General features: G+C 27.4%; 2 protein-coding genes across 2 annotated transcripts; one reads left to right on the top strand and one right to left on the bottom strand.

Moving 5' to 3' along the window:
• Nucleotides 1–11345: 11345 nt before the first annotated feature.
• Nucleotides 11346–13189, bottom strand: LOC124932369. The gene is made up of 3 exons (XM_047472988.1): nucleotides 12976–13189; nucleotides 12744–12934; nucleotides 11346–11610 (listed from the first exon to the last, which is right to left on the bottom strand). The coding sequence occupies exons 1-3, from the start codon at nucleotides 13153–13155 to the stop codon at nucleotides 11385–11387; spliced, it is 597 nt and encodes a 198-aa protein (XP_047328944.1). The 5' UTR covers nucleotides 13156–13189; the 3' UTR covers nucleotides 11346–11384.
• A 1673-nt stretch (nucleotides 13190–14862) lies between these two features.
• On the top strand, nucleotides 14863–17277 carry LOC124930430 (GDSL esterase/lipase At4g10955-like). Its single transcript, XM_047470773.1, has 3 exons — nucleotides 14863–14920; nucleotides 15027–15098; nucleotides 16332–17277. Exons 2-3 carry the CDS (start codon nucleotides 15034–15036, stop codon nucleotides 17275–17277), a joined length of 1011 nt encoding a protein of 336 aa, XP_047326729.1. The 5' UTR covers nucleotides 14863–14920; nucleotides 15027–15033.
• The last annotated feature ends 4824 nt before the right edge of the window (nucleotides 17278–22101 follow it).

The following is a 22101-nucleotide window of genomic DNA, read 5'->3' as shown; positions in this document are numbered from 1 at the left end:
CACATTCTAATTATAATCAAACACAAACTTTTATACATCATATTATAATCAAACACAAACATATATTTGTAAATTCAATCACAATCCCTATACTTAGAAATTGACACACAATTTATATGCTTAGATAATTAAACAAGATTCATATACTTAGAAACTAAAATACCCTACACTTAGAAAAGGAAAAGAAATTAGTGAAGAAGTCCATTACCAATAAATTTCGAGGTAATCTTTTGGTATTATGTACCAAAACCGACAGATTATTCCAATTCTTTTGGCTTTGACATTTTTTACCCATGAATTCTCAATGTTCTTGGAAGGACAATACCGAAAGATATGGACAATTATTTTGGTAGTACCTTTAAATACCGAAAGATTTGGATTAAATCTTTAAGTATTTAACCTCTTTAAATTTAATAATTAATCAGATTTAATCTTGATTATATTTTATCCTTCAAAAATAAATACAATCATATACTTAAAAATTAAACAAAGCCCCTACACATAAAACACAAACCATACACACACATTCTAATTGTAATCAAACACAAACATATATAATTGTAAATTCAATCACAATCCCTATATATGGAAATTAACACACAATTCATATGCTTAGATAATTAAACAAGATCCATATACTTAAAACCAAAATACCACTTATAAAAAATAAAATAAATAAGTGAAGAAGGCCATTACCGAGAGAATTGGAGGTAATCTTTCGGTATTTGGTACCAAAACCTACATATTTACACAACTATTTCGGCTTTGGACTTAATTATAATCAAACACAAACTTATACTTGAAAAATCGACCACTTAAGAAAGGGAAAGGAATAAGGTCAAAACCAATAGATTTAGTCTAATTTTTTCTGCACTTTCCCTTCAGAAAAACCCCAATACTTAGAAATATTTTTCTATTTTTTGGAAGAGTCAAAACTGATAGATTTAGTCTAAATCTTTCAGTATTTCCTCTTCAGAAAAACTCAACACTTAGAATTTTTTTCCTATTTTTTTGGAAGGGGCCAAAACCGACAGATTTAGTCTAAATCTTTCGGGATTTTCCCTTTAGATAAACCCCATCTTTTGGAAGGATCCAAAGCCGATAGATATATACTATATATGTCGTAATTTCATGACAATACCGACATATGTGGTTCACCTGTCGGTAAGTATTTTTATTGACGACAAATTTCTTGATTTATGTATCTATCAGAAAAATCTTTCGGTAAAATCCCCATTTTCCTAGCGTTCTCAGCCAAGGAGAATAAAAAATACTATATATTAATTAAGACATTGAACAAATCTAGCAAGATTACTTTGCTAGACTAATCAAGAACGCAAATCGTAGAGAGAAGGCAAAGAAACTTATCCACATCCTTGATCATTCAGTTATAAAAGTTACAAAGTATCAATCGGCTAAAACCCCCAAATTAGTTTTTACAATCGATGTTTAGATATTTTGTTCGCTCATTAAATACAGGATTTTTCGTAATATGAATGGTTGTCTGATTATTACAATGTAATGTAATGGGTAATTGAAGAATAATTCGGAAATCATTAATAAGATATGAAATTCACTTAATCTTGCAAACTGTCACAGCTAGGCTGCGATACTCATCCTCGGTTGAAGAACGAGATATAGTGGGTTGTTTTTTTTGTTTTCCAATAGATAATCGAATTTCCAAGCATGACACAATAACCTGATAATGATTTTTTTGGGGTTTTTAGACATGAGCCCCAATCGGAATAAGAAAATGCCTCAATATGTAGTAAATTATCAAACGGAAAAAACAGTCCCAAAGAGATTGAACCCTTTAAATATTTAACCAAATGTGAAGTTGCTTCCCAATGAAAATTCATTAGTTGATTAATAAATTGAGACAATTTTTGTACAGCAAATGTAATGTCTGGTCTAGTATAATTAAGATATAACAATCTTCCAATAAGTCTTCTATATTTAGAAGGATCTACTATTATATTCTCATGATCATTGGAAAATTTAACGCCTTTGATCATGGGTAATTTAGTTGGTTTACAACCCATAAGACCAACATCACCAATAAGATCGAGAATGTATTTCCTTGGGTTAACACAAAAACCATTCTTAATTTGTGCAATTTCAAGATCGAGAAAGAACTTGTCTTTCCCAATGTGGTAAATTTAGAATCAATATAATTATTTACCAAAGAAATTTCAGTCAAATCATTTTTATTAATAAGAAAATCATCAAAATATATGAACAAAACAATAGTGATAGTAGATTTAGAATGTTTAATATAAAGACATTGATCAATGTTCTGATTTAATAAATCCTATTGTAGTTAGACTTAAAGAAGTTTCAGTGTGTCATTGTCTTGAAACCTGTTTTAAACCATATAAACTTTTACTAAGTTTACAAACATGATTTTTTTCAATCAGAATTTACACCCTCGGACAATTTCATATAAATTTCCTCATCAAGTTTGTCATGAAGAAAAGCATTATTGATGTCAATGTGATATAAATTCTATCGTTTAGAGGCAACAAGTACAATTAAAAAACGAATTGGAACTCTTTTAGAAACAGGTGCAAAACATTGATGGAAATCAATTCTATCTTTTTGATTAAAACCTTTAGCCACTAAATGTGCCTTACATTTGTTTAAACTGGCATCAGAATTTAACTTTGTTTTGAAAATCCAGCGACAACCAATAGCCTATTTCTTTTTGATAAAGTTGTAATTTTCCAAGTATGATTATGTTTTAGAGCTTCAAGCTCATGTGTCATGGCTTGAATCCAATCAGGATTTTATTAATCCTCTAAAAATGACTGTGGTGTGTAAGTATGATCAACATTAGAAAGAAAATTAATGTATTCACAGTCTAATAAAGAATTTATAAAAGGATAAGTGTTAGGGATGTATCTACTAGAATTTGTGGATTCAATCTCAACATGTTTAAGTCAAAATTATTCAATAATGAAGGTGAATGTTTTTCCCTAGTACTTCTTCTATTTTGATGAACATGATGAGAATCAATTGAATTAGGTAAAGTAATAATATGATTAGTTGATAAAAACAGGTTGGTTATTAGATAATTGTAACTCAGATTGAGAAAATATTCAACCAATCTAGTGGACTGTCAAACATAACTTCATGTGTTTTATAATCATCAAAATGTATTTCATTATAAAAAAATAATAGATGATTCACAACTATTTGGATCAGATATTGTGTCATGTGAGTTGTCAGTTATATTTTGATATGGAAATATATTTTCATAAAAGATAACATCTCTCGAAATAGTAACAACATCGTTATTAATTTCATAAACCAAATAGCCTTTATAATCAGATGAATAACCAATAAAAATACATTTAATGCCACGATCTTCAAATTTGGTTTAATGCGACAAAACATTTGCAATGTAATATAAACATCCAAAAACTTTAAGATGATTATATGAATAGTTATCTTAATGTAGCATAAAATATGGTGTTTTAAAATCCAAAACTGAAGATGGCATTCTATTAATTAAATAAGTTGCATTAAGAAGAGAAAAATGGGAGAATTTAATATAAAGTTTGGATTGATTCATCAATGACCTTGCCACATTAATCAAGGGTCTATGTTTTCTCTCCACAACACCATTTTGTTGTGAAGATAGACACAAGTTTTTTGATGAATGATACCAAAGAATTAAAAAATATATTAAATTTTGAATTTATAAATTCAATACCATTATCACTTCTTACTATTTTAACTGAATATTCATATTGATTTTTCACCAAAGTAATAAAAATTTTCATGTTTTCAAATACACATGTTTTATTTTTGAGAAGAAAAATTCAAGTGTATCTACTATAATCATCTACTATGGTTAACATATAAGAAACTTGAATTATTGAAGGTTCCTTATAAGCCCCCCAAAGATCAACATGAATAAGTTCAAAATATTTTTTTGAAACAGAACAACTATAAAAAAAGACAATCTTGATAATTTTGAAATGGAACAAACTTCACAATGATGTATCTTATTTTCCAAACCAGGGTAAACTATATTCATTACTTTAGGAGATGATGACCAAGTCTATTATGCATTCTAATACAATCAATAACAATAGATGAAAATTCAGTAGAAGTACTATTAGAAATATCTTTAGAACAATAACGGAGAGATGAAAAACACAAATTTCCAATTTTCTTCCCAAGATGAAATTTGTTGACCAATTTACAGTCCTGTAAAATACATTCATCTTCATCAAATATTCACATCATGTTCTCATCTTTAATCAATTTTGCTACTAATATTAGATTGTATTTGAAGTCTTTTACTATCATGACATCTTTTAGCACTAATATTTCATTTAGTTTCATATCTCCTAATTCAACTATTTTTTAATTGATCCATCCTCTAAATATAGTATCCTTACTTTCTCAAGTTTTCTAATATTAATGAGCAGTTTTCTAGTATTGCAAACATGATTGCTTGCCTTTAAATCTATCGGTCACATTATATCATTGTTATCATCATGATATTTTCTCATGATGTGTTCAAATGTAAATGCATAACAAGAGTCATGACAAGTTGGAATTTTAGTGTACTTACATCCACTATACTCTGAAGTTCATGCTGCTACCTTCTCTTTTCCTTTTGAATTTTCCTTGTACCATTCTTTGAACTGTTTATATTCTGTTCCAGTAACCTCTACATGTTCTTCGATGTCATCCAATGAAGAATTTGTCGCATTTATTGTGTTGACAGAAGTCTGTTTTTTTCTTGATTGTTTGAATCACTCTGGATATCCAAGAAATTTGAAACAAGCTTATTTTATGTGACCTTTTAATCCAAGAAATTTGAAACAAGCTTATTTTATGTGACCTTTTAATCCACAGTGAGTGCAGATAGAGTTTTTGTAAGGTTTGAAATTTTTCAATTTTCTAATTCTTGTTGTTCAATTCTGTCTTCTCCTTCACCATCATTGCAGTGTATTCTCCTTTAGATATGCTAATATTCCTCTTAATTTCAACATTAACTAGAATAGTAAATGCCTTATTAACTGAAGGCCATAGATCTGATATTAACATATTATCTACGATATGTTCATAAGAGTCATTACTCCCATCAGAAACTGAAGCAACTTTACTTCTTCAACATCTAGCGCTACTTCACTTACAACCTTACATCCATAACAATTGACAACATTTGATCTAACACAATTGCACTTTCTTACTGGCTTCAAATTTATAGTTTCATCCCAAATCAATTTAACTTTAGAATAATGCTCAACAATATCAAAAGTACCTTGTTGAATAGTGGATATATCCTCCCCTAACTGAAAACGTCTTGGTCCGTTGTTGCCTTCATATGTACTTTGAATATCTTTCTATAGTTGTTGAGTAGTTACAACATTCTGAAAATGAATTTTTAAGTTTTGATCCATAATGTTCATTATCCAGTTTCTCACCATAGCATCCACTAGATTCCATTGCATTACTCCATCTACATCCAATGGCATCTTACAAGATCCGTCGATGAATCTGAGCTTCATTTTTGCCTCCAATGCTAGTCTATACACCACTCATAGTAATGAGATCTTGTTAGTATAGAATTAATAATTATTGTACTTGTGATGTCTCCATTTTGAAGAAGTAGTGGATCGGCGTTGTATTTCCTCTTGTTCGCCATTCTCCTCTTCAATCGAGCCTCTTTTTCTTGATCTGAGTTTGAAGACGACAATCTTTTGCTGATAGTTAAATTAGGGTTTGAAATCTTCACTTCTTGATTCTTATCGGTTTAATCACTCTCTTATGAGTTTGAAAAAGAATATGAACCACGCTCTCATACCATGAATAAATCCAACAAAATCACTTTGATAAACTAATCAAGAAAGCAAATCGTAGAAAGAAAGTAAAAAAACTTATTCACATCCAGTTATAAAAGTTACAAAGTATCAATCGGCTAAAACCCTTAAATTAGTTTTTACTAAACTAACAAATAGCCATTACATTTTACATGTATTACAATTTCAGTCAACTTAAAACATTTTATTAAAAATAGTAACCTATACTTATTAATTTGTATTATAGTTACAAAGCTAAAATCTTCATAATTCATTTATCGACATGAATTCATTATAGCAAATTATGCAATCAATTATTCATTTGGACCATTAGAGCATACCATCTGCGCAATGTTAACTTGATAGGATATCTACAATCTGAATAATCATATAAATATTCTTGAAAATATTTATAATGATACGGGCAATTTGTAAATTGATGGAGAACATGATTTTATGATTATTTTTATACATTTATCACTATTTTAAAGACACTTTTAATTATTTATAGATGGTTTAATTTTGGTTTTATCTTTTATTTATTTTTTTTATTTTTTTATTATATAATTATAATTATAATTAATTTATTAAAATATTTTTATTTTATCTTTATTAAATTTTAAATATGAAAAACATTTAATATATAATTTATATTAAATAAATTAGTTTTTTATTATTTTTTTGGTGTCTTACAAGTTTGTCTAAATATTGTTGTTTGTAATTACTTTAAAGATGTGTTCTGATTTAGGTTATTTGAATAACCTAGAGGGTAGAGAAAATAATGACTAGTATTGATTTTTAGTACGTATTAATTTTTTTAATTAAAAGATTTAAAATATATTGATATATTTATAAATAAAATAAAATTATTAATTTAAAATAAAAAATATTTTAATTAATGAATTAAGTATTCTAATAAATAAAAATATATATATATATATATATATATATATATAAATTTATTTGAATGGTTTGAGTTATTTAAATAATTTAAACTAAATTAAACCTATTATTCTTAATTTTTAATCTTTAATTGAATAATAATACAATGTCAGCACACTTTTAAGAGTTGAAAATAAATCAGATAGATGATAAAAACAAAAGTAATAAAAATTAATTAAGACATGAATTCAATAGTAAAATTATGAAACAATCAATAACTTTTTTTAAACATCTAATTGAATTGTGTATAATGATTTTGAGAGGTTAACCGTCCATAACTAAAGTTGTTAACATTCTAGGCATCAATAAAAATGGAATCATCCCTTCCCTTGACTCCTAAAACAAGTTTTAAAACATATTTTACAATGGTTTGAACCTACCACCAAAGTAAATATTACTATAACAATCAACAAGTTATATTATATTATTTTGGCTAAATATAATACAAAACTATTATATATTTTAACAACTAAAATAAAATTTAAAAAAAATTAACCTAAGGCAAAATAAATTTTGAGGCACTAGTAAAAAAATACAATTACCGAAAAAAAATTTCGAGAGCGAAAAAATATTTTCGGTAATATTTATTTTACCGAGAGCAACACTTTGTTCTCGACAATAGTTCATATTATTTTCGAGGGCAGTAGTGCTCTCTGTGATAATTATTATTACCGAGAGCAATTGGATACACCCTCAATAAAATTATTATTTTTTTCCATATTTATGAGTCCCTCTTTCTTATTCCTCTCGGCTGCCTCTCTCTTTTTTCTCTCTTCTTCCACTCTCCTCATTTCATTAAAGTAAAGTTTAAAATTAAACCCTCAATCTCAATCTCATATTCTCTAATGTCCGATCGATCTCCTCATTCTCTTCTCCTTCATCGGATATGGATCTCCTCTCTCTCTTCTCCTTTATCGAAAGCGGCGATCAGAGTCCCATGTCTGTTGTTCGTGAACGGGACAGGTATCTACCGATTGCTAATATAAGTCAAATCATGAAGAAAATACTACCAACTAACGATAAGATCGCTAAGGATGCTAAGGTAACAGTTCAAAAATGCGTCTCAAAGTTTATTAGCTTATCACTAGCGAGTATGATGACGGTTATTTGAATAGATCTACTTAATTGATATGTGTTTGATTGATTTATTGATAAAGTTGCTTGATTTTTTTGGTTAAGGGAGAGGGATAAGTGTGAGAGAGAAGAGGAAGACGGACAATAGAGATGATTTGATTTGTGCAATGACTACTTTAAGGTTTGAAGATTATATTTATCCTCTTAAAGCTTTACTTGACTAGATACAGAGAGGTAAAAAAATAGTAAAATTATATTTTCTTTTTCTGTTTCATTGTTTTGTGTATATGTTTGAAGATTGATTGTTGGTTTAATAAATGAATTCTTTGGTTTGATTTATTAATCTTTCTACGGTGTTATCTGAAATACTTCTGAATTTGTAAATGGAGGGTTTAACACTAGCGATGGTTGCAAGTTTAGTGTAGATTTATCTTTGATTGAAATTGGAGCTTTCTGTTTCTGCCCAAATTAAAGCTTTTAGGATTTCGATGTTTTTTAAAAAAGCTCTAATTATCACAAAGAGTATTGGCTTTGCTCTCGATAAAAAATTCTAATTATCTTCGAGAACTACAACTACTCTCGGTGATATTTATTTTTCCTTCTCCAACAATCACAACACTAACACCTTTCGAGAGCATTTGTTGCCCTCGGCGAAAACAATCACTGAGGGTAAATTATCTTTTTTTAGGCTTTATGCTCTCATTAAAAATTAATTTTTTCACTAGTGAGGTGACATTGAATTTACCCAACAACAATGCTATGAAATTAATTACTACAAATTTTATAATAAATAATATTTCCTTCCATTTTATGATTCAAAAGGCCAGTAAAATAATCATTAACCGCTCAAAAACTAATAAAAACATGTTTATATATTATATTTATATTTATATATGAACCAACTTTAGTATCCCTTTATTTATTTCTATTTTTGAACTTTTAACCTCCAATATTCTTTTTTATGGTTGTTTGTCCATTTGATTAAGTAACTATCACTTTTCAACTATTGAGGTTACAAAATTGGCATCTAATTTAAACATTTTTTTCACCTTATTTTGTATTTGTATTTTATTATAAATAAATTCTAACGCTCTAACATCTAACTTGTTAGGGATGATAGCGTCATTAAATGAATATTTATGTGTCTTTAGTTAAAGGTGTTTACATCCTGCAATGTGACCAAAAAAGACATCGACATGGCGACAATGCGTTGGCCCCTCGGTCGTGGGAGTTCTTCGGCTTCAGATTACTGGATAAGCTTTATGACGAAGATGACAAAAGCATCTTTGGTGTTATTTACGTAATTTACCAACGATGCGTAAATTCCTTTAGAGGCACCATGAAAGGAAGTGAATTATTTCATGACATGAAATTGAATTTGGTTATTTCAACAAATAAACTTAGATGGAAATCCCGTTTTGAAATCGTACTGAAAGTTGTAGAAGAAAAGTTGTTGAATTTGGATAGGATAATGTTTTTGTTGTCGGGCATTCCTTAGGGGCAGCTATATGTCACGGACTGAAACTCGGTCACCAAATATTTCCTTGTCCTGTGCGACACTAGTCTAGATTGCCAAAATACTAGCTAGTCATCCTTTTTAAAGATGCAAGAAGATAGAATACTTTGAGAGAGAAAGAGCTTGAAGAATATCTTATTTATTACAAGTGTGATGTACAAGATTATCAAGTATTGTGAGGTGCTTGGTTTATAGTCAAGACTTGTTTATATACAAGTGGATGAATCATTATATATCCTCCTTAACCTAGGTTATTCTAGACACTTATATAACCTAACCTAGACCCATGAATTCATAGAGACTTTTAAAGATTCTTCTAACTACATACTCTTGAGAACTCCTAGAGAATTTTAGAGAGTTTCCTATTTACTTATTTTAGAAACTCCTAGAGAATTCTATAGAGTTCCACAAAAGTGAAATTGCTACACAAACCTAGAAAATTCTAGAACGTTCAAGAGAATGCACCATGTGGGCTTGACATAGTCACCCTATTTAAATGGGTCGTAACATTCCCCCCACCTAAATTGTGGTCGTCCTCGACTCGACCTTAGACCAGTACTTGGTTAGTTTTCTATCGGTCAGCTCCAACTGATATGAGACATTTCCCACACGTCCTTGGATTTTGATCGGTCCCTCGCATCTGAGCACAAGCCCCTTGAGCACAGACCATAGAGACTTCAATTGCTGTAGGGGTAATTTCCTCATTCCTCGGTCCCCTTTCATGACTGCACACCCCTTCAGATATGCCCCGTTCTTCATCTTCTTGGTGACTTTCTCCAAAGATGCCCAAGCACGATCTGCTTCCTCTTCTACAAATTTGGTAAGAGTGATGGAGGAATGACTTAGGCCAACGTAACATTTTACCAAACCTTATGGAGATGATGGTTGTGTATGTGCCCGTTCAAGGGGGAAAAGGTTGTAGTAGTTAAAGTAACTGATTCCTCCAAGGAAGAGGAAGGGACTCGAGTGGGATCCTTACGATTGCTCAACGCTGTGAAGACTAGTGTTGCGGAGCCGATCAAGGGAACAAAGAGGGGCTCGATGTTCGTGGAAACTTTGATCGGGGGAAGACACATCAAAACACTATTGGATACAGGGGCTACTCACAACTTTATGCGTGAAGGAGTAGCTAAAACGCTGGGTCTTTGCATCAACCTAATGAGAGGGACGGTCATGTCCTTTAATGTAGCCAAGCTGGTGGTTAGGGAGGCTAAGAAAGTGCACATCAGGATTAAGGACTGGAATGGGACAGTCTCGTTTACCTTAGTCCCTTTGGAAGACTATGATCTAGTGTTGAGACTACAATGGTTCGATCAGGTATGCGCTTGTATAATGCCTTATTCCGATTCATTAATCATTTTGGATTACGGGAAGATTTGCGTGATACCAACAAGAAGGGAATTAGAGGGAATTGGAACCGTCCCAATCATCCTTCCTAGAAAAAGTGGCAAGTGTCTCTTTACCATGTTTACAACCTCGGCTGAATCTCATCGCCGAGAACATGCTCATTCCCTCTAATTTAAATTAACCCAATTTTTTAAATAATTTAAATTTATTCAAATAATGCGAAAAATCCTAAAACTTGTTTGAGCGAATTATTATAATTAAACATTTCTTCAATAATTATGTAAATAATAAAGTAAAATTTATAGTTTCTTCATTTTATTATTTAAAACATTTTAAAATAATAAATAATATTAATATTTTGATCATTTAAATCAAATCACCTGAATAATTTACTTTTTATCCTACAAAAATTTTCTCACAAAAAATAATAAATTACTTCAAAATCAAAAAAATTCTAAATAATTCTGACTGAATATCAACAAAAAAAAATATATATATATATATATATTAAGACTTGTTGATTCAAACAATCTCATTCTAATTATAACTATTTAATTAATTAAACCATTCATTTATTTAAATTATCTACTTTACTCCATTTTTTTTATAAAATTAAAATATTAAATAAAAAATATAATTTAATCGAGATAATTCTAAATAATAATGTTTTTAATCAAATTAACTTTTTAGCAACGAAATCCCATTATAGAACCGTCACTAACAGAGATTCCAATCCTACAATCGGACTTAGCCTCAACATGATGAGAGAAGAAATGCAATAGCCTAACCAGACCCGACATTTCCAATCTCGAGTCAATCTCCATACCCGGCCCGATCCTAGATCCAACCAAACCATTTGTTAACTTGGGCCCAATCTCCACGGTTGAATCTCTTCCCCCAATTGCAAATGATCTAACAAAAATAACAATATATAAAATAAACATTAAGGGTCTAATTTATAAAATATTATAATTTGTGGTGACAATTCACAGAGTATATTATTATTCATTTTTAAATTTGGACTATTTAAAATGTAAATGACTAGTGATAATATTGAGAATGTGTGGATTTATTTTTGCATTAAATTCAAATTTAGGTATTTTGACATGTGGATGTAATAATATAACTACAAAACACAAGTTCTTAACTAATTTGATAAAAACTTTTGACCGAAACCTAGGTTATTTAAAATATTGATTTAAATGAAATAATAATTTAAAAAATATATTAAGGATATATTTATAATATTTAACTATTCAAAATCCCCCAAATTCTAGTTATTTTCAAACAAATCAGAACTTTACGCTTGTTTTGAGACACTTTAAATTAATATATATTTTGGTATAATTAAGTTTTGTTTCAAATTGTTATGTGATCTTAATAGTTATTTGAATGACATAAATTTAATAAAATAAAAATATTTTCAAATCTAGAGCCAGTTATATGTTGTTGTTTTTTTCTAAAACTTATATATCACCTTATTTTTTTTAATTATTTAATTAATCAATTTATAAATTAAATTCTATTTTTTAATAAAATTTTAAATTATTTAACCAAACTATTAAAAAAAATGTATTCTTATAAAATTTTTAATAAAAAATATTATAATAATTTAATCAAATCAAATAAAATAAAAAACAGTTTTCCATCAATTCTTTTTTTAAAAACTCTTAAATAACAAAATCAAATCAGCCCAAGTAAATGAGGATTAAATTGGAAACATTATCTTGGAGCTTGTTTGATCTGGGTTGGTTTAGATTTTTTTTGAATTTATATAGTTTTTTTTTATATAAATTCTCCCTTAATTATCACATTATTATTATCAACTAAATACTAAAATACTTTTATTTTATTTTATTTTTAAAAAATTAAAATTTTAAATATAAAAAATATTATATTAATTTAACAAATTAACAACCCAAATAACCTATATTTTATTTTATATTTTTTTTAAAAGGTTTTTTTAATAAAATCTTAAAAAAAAATCAATTTGGGAGAAGCCTTTGTTATATTAAGTAAAAAAAAAAAAAAAAAAAAAAAAGGACCTGACGGAAAAGGTTGCCGTGAAGAGCTGACTCCGACCGGCTTCTATTCTCCCGGCGGGAACAAAAAGAACGCCGACTTGAACGCCGGCGTAGAGGATCTGAAAAGAACTGTCGTAGTGAGTGAAGACATCCAAATTAGGGTTCTTGACGGAGACGTACTGAGAGAAAGTGAAAGTAACGGTGCCGTTAACCAAGGAGAAGACGGGAAAGTGAAAGTAACGGTGCCGTTAACCAAGGAGAAGACGGGAAGTTGGACGGCGTTAACGGAGATTTCAGGATTCTTAGGTTTGAATATTGTGAAGAAGATTATCAGTACTATGATGATCACGAAGATTAAGAAGATTGTAGCCACAACGCATGAAGCTGCGTTTGAACCAGACGACGGCGATTTGGTCGCCTGCGATTTCGCCATGTTCAAATTGTGATATTTTTTACTCTTATTAATTAGGACAAAAATGAGAAATAAAGAGCCTTTTTTCTCTCCTCAATTAGTGGATTCTGTCCTTTCTTTTTACTTTGTGTTTCTTCTTTTGTTTACATGTAGGCCTACTTTGATAAAGATAAGGGTAAAGTTTGATTAAATCATATTTATAGGAAGAAATAAAGGTGGGGTGGTGACATAAATAAAGGAGCTTAAACCACTCATATTTATAGGAAGAAATAAAGGTGGGGTAGTGACATAAATATCATCCAATTAATTACCGGTGGAAAAATAAACTGTCCCAAATAAAACTATTTGAATCTGTGTGATATATAAATATGTCACTTAAACTAACAAAATGGTTAATAACAAATATTTTATATAGTAAGTTGTATAAAAAATTTAATTGGATACATCTCTCAAACAAAATCCTAGTTATTAAAAGTTGTCAATAATAAGAAGTTAACTTAGAACATATCACCGCATGAACATGTAAAAGGGCATGTTATTATTATTTTTTTTAACTTTATACTGGACATGCCCAACTCTGACTTTTTAATTATTATATAATATAATATATAATATAGAAATATTAGTTATATATTTAATTAATAAATATATATTTTAAATAAATTAATATATTTCTCCTATTTTTTATTTTATTTTTAAGGACCTCAACTCCTCAAATTTTCCTATAATATAAAATATTAGTTATATATTTAACTATAAAAATATTTTTAATATTATAATAAATTTTAAATTATAAAAATATGTAATATTTTATTATAATATAAAAATATTAGTTATATATTCTCAAATTTTCTAATAAGATAGAAAAATTAGTTATACATTCTCAAATTTATTCTTATAATGTTTTTAATATTATAATATATTTTAAATTATAAAAATATTTTATATTTTAATTTATTTAATATTAATTATATATATTTAATTAATAAATATATATTTTAAATAAATTAATATATTTTTCTATTAATTATATTAATACGTTTTAAGGGTTTAAATTCTCAAATTTATTATTATAATGTTTTTAATATTATAATATATTTTAAATTATAAAAATATTTTATATTTTAATTTATTTAATATTAGTTATATATATATATTTAATTAATAAATATATATTTTAAATAAATTAATATATTTTTCTATTAATTATATTAACACGTTTTAAGGGTTTAAATTCTCTAATTTTTTTATAATATAGAAATATTAGTTATATATTTAATTAATAAATTAATATTTTAAATAAATTAATATTTTTTTCTATTAATTATATTAATATGTTGTATTATTTTTAAAAATGTAATTTTATAATAATTTTAAAATATAATTTTATAATACTTAAAATATTAAAATAGTATAAAATAAAAATAACATTTTAATTATTCAGAAAAGGGTGGACGGAAATATTGGAGTGTTTTGACCAAATAAAATATGTACTCGTTTTCAACCCAGGGGAAAGAAAGATTAATTTAAAAAATATATATATATATATGGACAGAGGTATTGTGCACTAGACATGTTGAATTTATGACGGACAGTTGAACATGGTCCATAATTAATATTCCTTCAATGCTCTAGTTGACCTTATTGACTTGGATCAAATGACTACTTGTTTTAGTCTATAAATAAATGGAGTAATTCATTGGCTCTTTCATAATTTCATCTCTCTTATTTCCTTTCTCATTTGTTTCAACCCACAAATTAAGGAGCTTAAACTATTCATATTCATGTGAGTTGATTATATATACCTTCTTAATTTTGTTAATTTGTCCTTTTATATTCTTACAATAAATATATTTAATTTGTTGCTGATTTTATTATTCTTCATGATATAGTGTTTCGATGGAATCATATGATAAGGATGTCTTTGATTCATTTGGACCATACTATCTGGACAATGTTAACTGGTATTCTATTCTCTAAATATTTTTGAAAATATTTATAATGATATGGGCAATTTGTAATATGTTGATCTATTTATCACTATTTTAAAGACACTCTAAATATCTATAGATGGTTTAATTTTGATTTTCTCTTTAATTTTTTTTAATTATCTTTATTATATAATTATCATTATAATTAATTTATTAATTAAAATATTTTTATTTTATCATTGAGGTTATTTGAATAACCTGGAGGTCATAAGAGAAAATAATGATTTGTGATTATTTTATATAATTTTTTATTTTATTTTTTTTTATAAAAGACTTTAAAGATATATATATATATATATTTATATATATATATATATAAATAAAATAAAAAATAATAATTTAAAATTAAATATATTTTAATTAATAAATTAAATAATATTAGAATAAAAAAAATATGAATAATTTAAGACCTAATTTATAATAGTTCTTAATTGAATAATCAACATTACAAACTTAATATAGAACTGATGTCAGATTTTTTCATGTGGTTAAGAATAAATCAGATATAAGATAAAAACAAAAGTAATAAATACTAATTTATATATGAATTCAATAGTAAAATTATGTAACAATTAATAAAAAAAAAATTAAACACCTAAGTGAATTGTAGCTTGATAATGTATAATGTTTTTACAATGGTTTGAACCTACCACCAATGTAAATATTATTATATCAATTAACAAATTACATGTTATTTTTTTAGTTAATTATAATACAAAACTATTATATGATTTAATATAACAAGTAAAATAAATGTTAAAAAAAATTGATTATGAAGTGAATTTACTCAACAACAATGCTATGAATTAACTACTACAAATTTTATAATAGATAATATTACCTTCCATTTTATGATTCAAAGGGCCAGTAAAAGTAATCATTAACCTCTCAAAAACCTACCAAAACAAATGTTTATATATATATATATATATATATATATATATATATATATATATATATATATATATATATATATATATATATATATATGAACCAACTATCTTAGTTTATTTCTATTTTTTGAACTTGTAACATCTACTATTCTTTTTATCTTTTTATGACTGTTTGTCCATTCTATGAAGTAACCATCACTTTTCAACTATTGTGGTGATAAAATTGGCATCTAGTTTAAACATTTTTTCACCTTATTTTGTATTTGTATTCTATAATAATTAAATGCTAACCCTCTAACATCTAACTTGTTAGGGATGATGATCGTCATCAAATAGCTATTTATGCGTCTTTAGTTAAAGGCGTTTATATCCTGCAACGTGACAAAAAAAGACATCGACACGGGGACAATGCGTTGGCCCCTCGTTGGTGGGAGTTCTTCGGCTTCAGATTACAGGATAAGCTTTATGACAAAGATGACAAAAGCATCTTCGGTGCTGTTTACATAATTGACCGACGATGCGTAATTGCCTTTAGAGGCACCATGAAAGGACGTGAATTATTTCATGACATGAAACTGAATTTGTCCATTTTAACAAATAAACTTAGTTGGAAATCCCGTTTTGAAAGCGCAATGGAAGTTGTAGAGAAAAAAGTTGATGAATTTGGACAGGATAATGTTTTTCTTGCCGGGCATTCCCTAGGGGCAGCTATAGCTATGTATGCTGGAAAACATATGATCTTTGATAAGAGAATTCTCCTAAAATCCTTTTTCTTTAACCCACCATACATTACTTCTATAATGTTGTTAGGTCACAATAAGTTTAGGAAAATGAAAAATGTTATTCGACAGACAATGGTATTTTTAAAAGTTACTGGAAGTATTATAGCTTTTACAGGAAGAGAAGAAGATAAAAAAGAAGAGGAAATGTTTGCAAAATTGGCTGAATGGAAACCAAATATATGTGTTCATAAAGAGGATCTGATCTGTTCAGAATATCAAAGTTATTTCAATGATATGAAGAAGATGGTGGAAAATGGAATGGCGGATATAGCACACATTGCTGCTAGGATTTCAACTATACATTTCTGGAGGAAGATCATGGGGAAGAAATCAGATATTCCACTGCATTTACTTCCATCAGCAAAGCTGATCATAATAAACCGGGCACACGGAATTTTAGATGCTCATAAACTTTACCAATGGTGGAAACCTAACCTGGAATTTGATGCTCAAGAATTTTCTCTATATGATCATTAGGACATGGCAACGGCAAGAATATCTCTATCAATATGGATTGTTTTCCCTTTGAGTATATTTTGTTATTGTTGTATGTTGATTGTTTTAGTTATTGTGAGTTCTTGTTGATTTTCTTGTTTGTATTTGTTATTATTGTATGTTGATCGTTTGAGTTTTTGTGAGTTTTAATTTATTGGATTTTTTTTATTTGTATTGGTTATGGTTGTATATTGATTGTTTGAACTTATGTCAGTTTTTATTAGCTTTCTTATCTGTATTTTTTTATTATTGTATATTGATTGTTAGAACTTATTCCCTTTCATATACCATACTTATAAAAATGTAACATCTTATTATTAAGTTGTTTTCAGCCAACATTATGAATCAAATTAGAATACTTCTTTTTTTATAAAAGTGTTTCAAAATATTATTACAAAGGTGTAAAGTCATTACAAAACAACCAATTTAAAGGTGCTAGTAAAAAAACAGAAATGACAATAGAAACAAATAACATCGACAATGGTTTGCTACCCAATATGTGGGTTCGTTAGCATTGCGTGGAACAAACTGAAGATTGAATGATTGATGACGGTGTAGTAAACTTTAATATCTTGAATGATTGGATCATGACTATAATGACATTCAATTGAAGAGTCGAAAATAAATAATACAACTCCTTTAGCATCGGATTCAAAATTTACAATGTGCAATTAGTTGTCGATAGCAAAGCACATTGCATATCGAATGGTCATTATCTCCGTTGTTTATAAATTTTTTTGTATAAACGCGAATTGGTCTTCCCAATTGATCCGAACAATTATTCTTGCCGAATATTTCAATTCATCAACAAGGTAAGAGGCATAGTGTTAATTTTTGTACATCATGTATATAGAAAGAAGACATTTATTTTTAACAAATAATGAGTAATTTATATTCTTTCACAGTTCCACGCATTCTAACATATGGTAGTAGGAAGACTAATATTAAAATTTTCATTGAGATTTTAGATTGATTATTATGCATTTTGTAAGCGTTTAATTTTGCCTCGTACCCCCATGTCCCATAATGTTTTATGTACGCGTGACTTTCTCTCTTCTTAAGCGTCTACCAATTTTAAGGCCCACTTAACCTCTTTTCTTTTAGGGCATGAATGATCAAATCCTAAGATTAATTTATCCATTCGAATGCTCTGTCTTAAAGAGCGTTTTATGTGATCCGAAGTTGGTCGGTCTCATGCCTTACCTATCATTTCGAGTGCTCTGCCCATGGAGGGGACGCATCGAAGCACTTAAATGGAAAACACGACCTATGCACTTTTTTAGAAAAAGTTTTTTTCTAAGAAAGTTATGCTATAGAACCCTATAGCTTACATTTCTCTCGAATTTCACAAAAAGTATATAAAAGAACTATCCATATATAATGTTGTCTTATCTATTTGAGATGAGGAATCAAAGTGGAGTTCTATACCATAAACTTCTTGTGATTGTCCCTTACATGTTCCAGATTAATACGTGTTCAAACACGTAATAATTCGTTTGAATTTAAGAGTCGTCACTTTAGTTTACTTCAAAAAGAAACTAAAGAAAAGAAAATAGAGTATTCACAGATTAAGGGTTCGGTGCTTGGTTACGCATGAGGAAAATACCACATCATCTAGGTCCTATGCGCTTATCCCGTGGGATAGTCTCTACTAAATGTAGTTGGTCATTTGTTTGTGAAAGTACGTTACACGTTTGCATTCCAAGTTCAGAATTCTTTTACTTGTGTATTCTATAACCTTGTCTCTAATCTTGAAAGAGTAATCCTAACTCTAATTAGATTCCAATAAAGGTTGGCATCAAGCCATTATAAATCTCTTGATTTCCATTTATCGTGTCTCATGTCTATTTAACAAAATACCCTATGATTAGTTTAAAGATGATTTTAGACTCTCGTTAGGTATTTTAGACTTAGAGAAGATTAAATGGAAACTCGAATGCACTCCTTAGGCACACATGTGAACCATAATGTGAACTCTTACATTGTCAATTTGTTTGAACATTTGTTTACAGATTTAGATTGTGAATCCTTGTACGCAAAGGACTTCACCAGTATATCAGAATGTGGATTAAGAAATGAAGAGAGATATTAGAATCCCGAAGTATGCAACTTGCGAAATCGAGAATTTTCCCAAAAGAGTTAGAAAATTCCTGAGAGGTTTTGTACATGAAGAATATATTTTTAGAAACACTTTACGAAACTTTTCAAGGTTACGAGACACCCGATATGAACTCCGCTAAAATGAGCATTTTTTTCAAAAGTATTCCGAAAATTCTGAAAATTTCCAAGGAGGTCAAATTTGTAAATGATTCATTAAAATTCTATCTATAGATATGTCCGAAATCTTATATATCGATACGTACTGCAATTATTCGTACATAATTCATTAAAACTCTATACGTCGATAGGTCCTACACCTTATCTGTCGATAAGTACCGCGATCATTCATACACCATCCATCAAATTAAACCTTATATGTTGATAGGTCCAAAATTTTATATGTCGATAAGTACCGCAATCATTTGTACATGATTAATCAAAATCTTGTCTATAGATAGGTTCAAAACCTTATATGTTAATAAGTACCGCGATCATTCGTATGCGATTCATCAAAAAAACCTTATATTGTATGTCGACAGGTCCAAAACATTATATGTCGATAAGTACTTTTGATTAGAAAAATTGGAAGAATAATACATATCTGGAAATACTTTTGATTTTATGTGAATTTCAATGCATATAAGAAAAACTCATATAGTAAAATCAATATGAATTCAATTAAATATTAGAAATAATTAATAAATTTGTATCTACAATTAAATTTATGTTTTCAACCACTTTTGATTTTATGTGAATTTCAATGCATATAAGAAATAATCAATGTGAATTCAATTACATATTAGAAATAATTAATAAATTTGTGTCTACATTTAAATTTCATGTTTTAAAAATGTTATCAAGCCTTCTTCAATAATGATTTTTAAATTCTTAAACAATTAAACATTATTTTATTTACCCATTGGACTATTAACAATTTTATTAAAACAAAACAAAACAAAAATCAAGCAAAACAAAACAAAAATCAATAGACTAGTTACACTACAACAAAAATATATTAGATTTTATTTCAACTTAAATTTGGAAATATTTCTTTCTAAATTATTATAAATTAACATGTCAATTCACATTTTACTAACCTTTTAATGGGTCTGAAATTATTTTTTTCTGGAATAGAGAAAAATAGTAATATACTTTAAAAAAAAATGATTTTATTAGGTGAAATGTTCAATTCCTAGGTTTTAGTTTCGCTTGTTTGATTAATTAGATAGATGTGTTTATTGATTATGTGTTTAATCTTCAGAGATTAGTTGCACTCTAAATAACTAGTGTTCTAAAAGAAATACTATTTCACTTCTTTTTTCTTTAATTATATCACTTAATTAATTAAAATATTTTTTTATTTCTTTACAAAATTATTTATATTTTTATTATTAAATAATAATTTTGTAAATATTCTTACAAAAAAATCTATTTTCTCAAAATTAATCCAATTTTTTAAATAATTTAAATTTATTCAAATAATGCGAAATATCCTAAAACTTGTTTGGACAAATTATTATAATTAAATATTTCTTCAATCATTATATAAATAATAAAATAAAATTTATAAATTCTTCATTTTATTATTTAAAACATTTTAAAATAATAAATAATATTAATATTTTAATCATTTAAATCAAATTACCTAAATAATTTACTTTTTTTTTTTTATCAAACAAACATTTTAACCCAAAAAATAATAAATTACTTCAAAATCAAAAAATTTCTAAATAATTTGACTGAACATCAAAGAAGAAGATATTAAGACTTGTTTGATTCAAACAATCTCATTTTAATTATAACTATTTAATTAATTAAACCATTCATTTATTTAAATTATCTACTTTACTCCATTTTTTTTTATAAAATTAAAATATTAAATAAAAAATATAATTTAATCGAAATAATTCTAAATAATAATGTTTTTAATCAAATGAAATTTTTAGCAACGAAATCCCGTTATAGAACCGTCACTAACAGAGATTCCAACCCTACAATCAGACTTAGCCTCAACATGATGAGAGAAGAAATGCAATAGCCTTACCCGACCCCGACATCTCCAATCTCGAGTCAATCTCCATACCCGGCCCGATCCTAGATCCAACCAAACCGTTTGTTAACTTGGGCCCAACCTCCACGGTTGAATCTCTTCCCCCAATTGCATATGATCTAACAAAAATAACAATATATAAAATAAACATTAAGGGTTTAATTAATAAAATATTATTCATTTTGATTAGCTTTGTTTGAATTTTTTTTTTTAATTTGGGCTATTTAAAATGTAATGACTAGGGATGATGTTGAGAATGTATGGATTTATTTATGTATTAAATTTGAATTTATGCATTTTCATAGGAGGATGTAATAATATAATTAAAAAACACAAATCTTTAATTAATTTGATAAAAATCTTTTGACCAAGACTAAAAGTTATTTAAAATATTGATTTGAATGAAATAATAATTTAAAATATATATTAACAAGTTTTATAATATTTAACAATTCAAATGCCCCAAATCCTAGTTATTTTCAAACAAAATCAGAACTTTAAGTTTGTTTTGAGACATTTTAAATTAATATATAAATTTTGGTATAATTAAGTTTTGTTTCAAATTGTTCTGTGATTTTAATAGTTATTTGAATGAGATGTATTTAATAAAATAAAAAATATTTTCAAATTTAGATCCAGTTGTATATTTGTTTTTT

The sequence above is a fragment of the Impatiens glandulifera genome, chromosome 3 (genome assembly GCF_907164915.1).
Source record: "Impatiens glandulifera chromosome 3, dImpGla2.1, whole genome shotgun sequence".
NCBI lineage: Eukaryota > Viridiplantae > Streptophyta > Magnoliopsida > Ericales > Balsaminaceae > Impatiens > Impatiens glandulifera.
The sequence above is the reverse complement of the archived record's forward strand: the minus strand, read 5'-3'. Positions and strand labels throughout refer to the sequence as shown.

Excerpts from the sequence above, each read along its gene's own strand:
- LOC124930430 (XM_047470773.1), top strand. The coding sequence starts at position 15,034 with ATGGAATCATATGATAAGGATGTCTTTGATTCATTTGGACCATACTAT. Across the intron at positions 15,099-16,331 it reads TATCTGGACAATGTTAACTG|GGATGATGATCGTCATCAAA; the intron begins GTATTCTATTCT and ends CTAACTTGTTAG.
- LOC124932369 (XM_047472988.1), bottom strand. The coding sequence starts at position 13,155 with ATGGCGAAATCGCAGGCGACCAAATCGCCGTCGTCTGGTTCAAACGCA. Across the intron at positions 12,935-12,975 it reads AACTTCCCGTCTTCTCCTTG|GTTAACGGCACCGTTACTTT; the intron begins GTTAACGGCACC and ends GTCTTCTCCTTG. Across the intron at positions 11,611-12,743 it reads ACGGCAACCTTTTCCGTCAG|ATCATTTGCAATTGGGGGAA; the intron begins GTCCTTTTTTTT and ends TATTTTTGTTAG.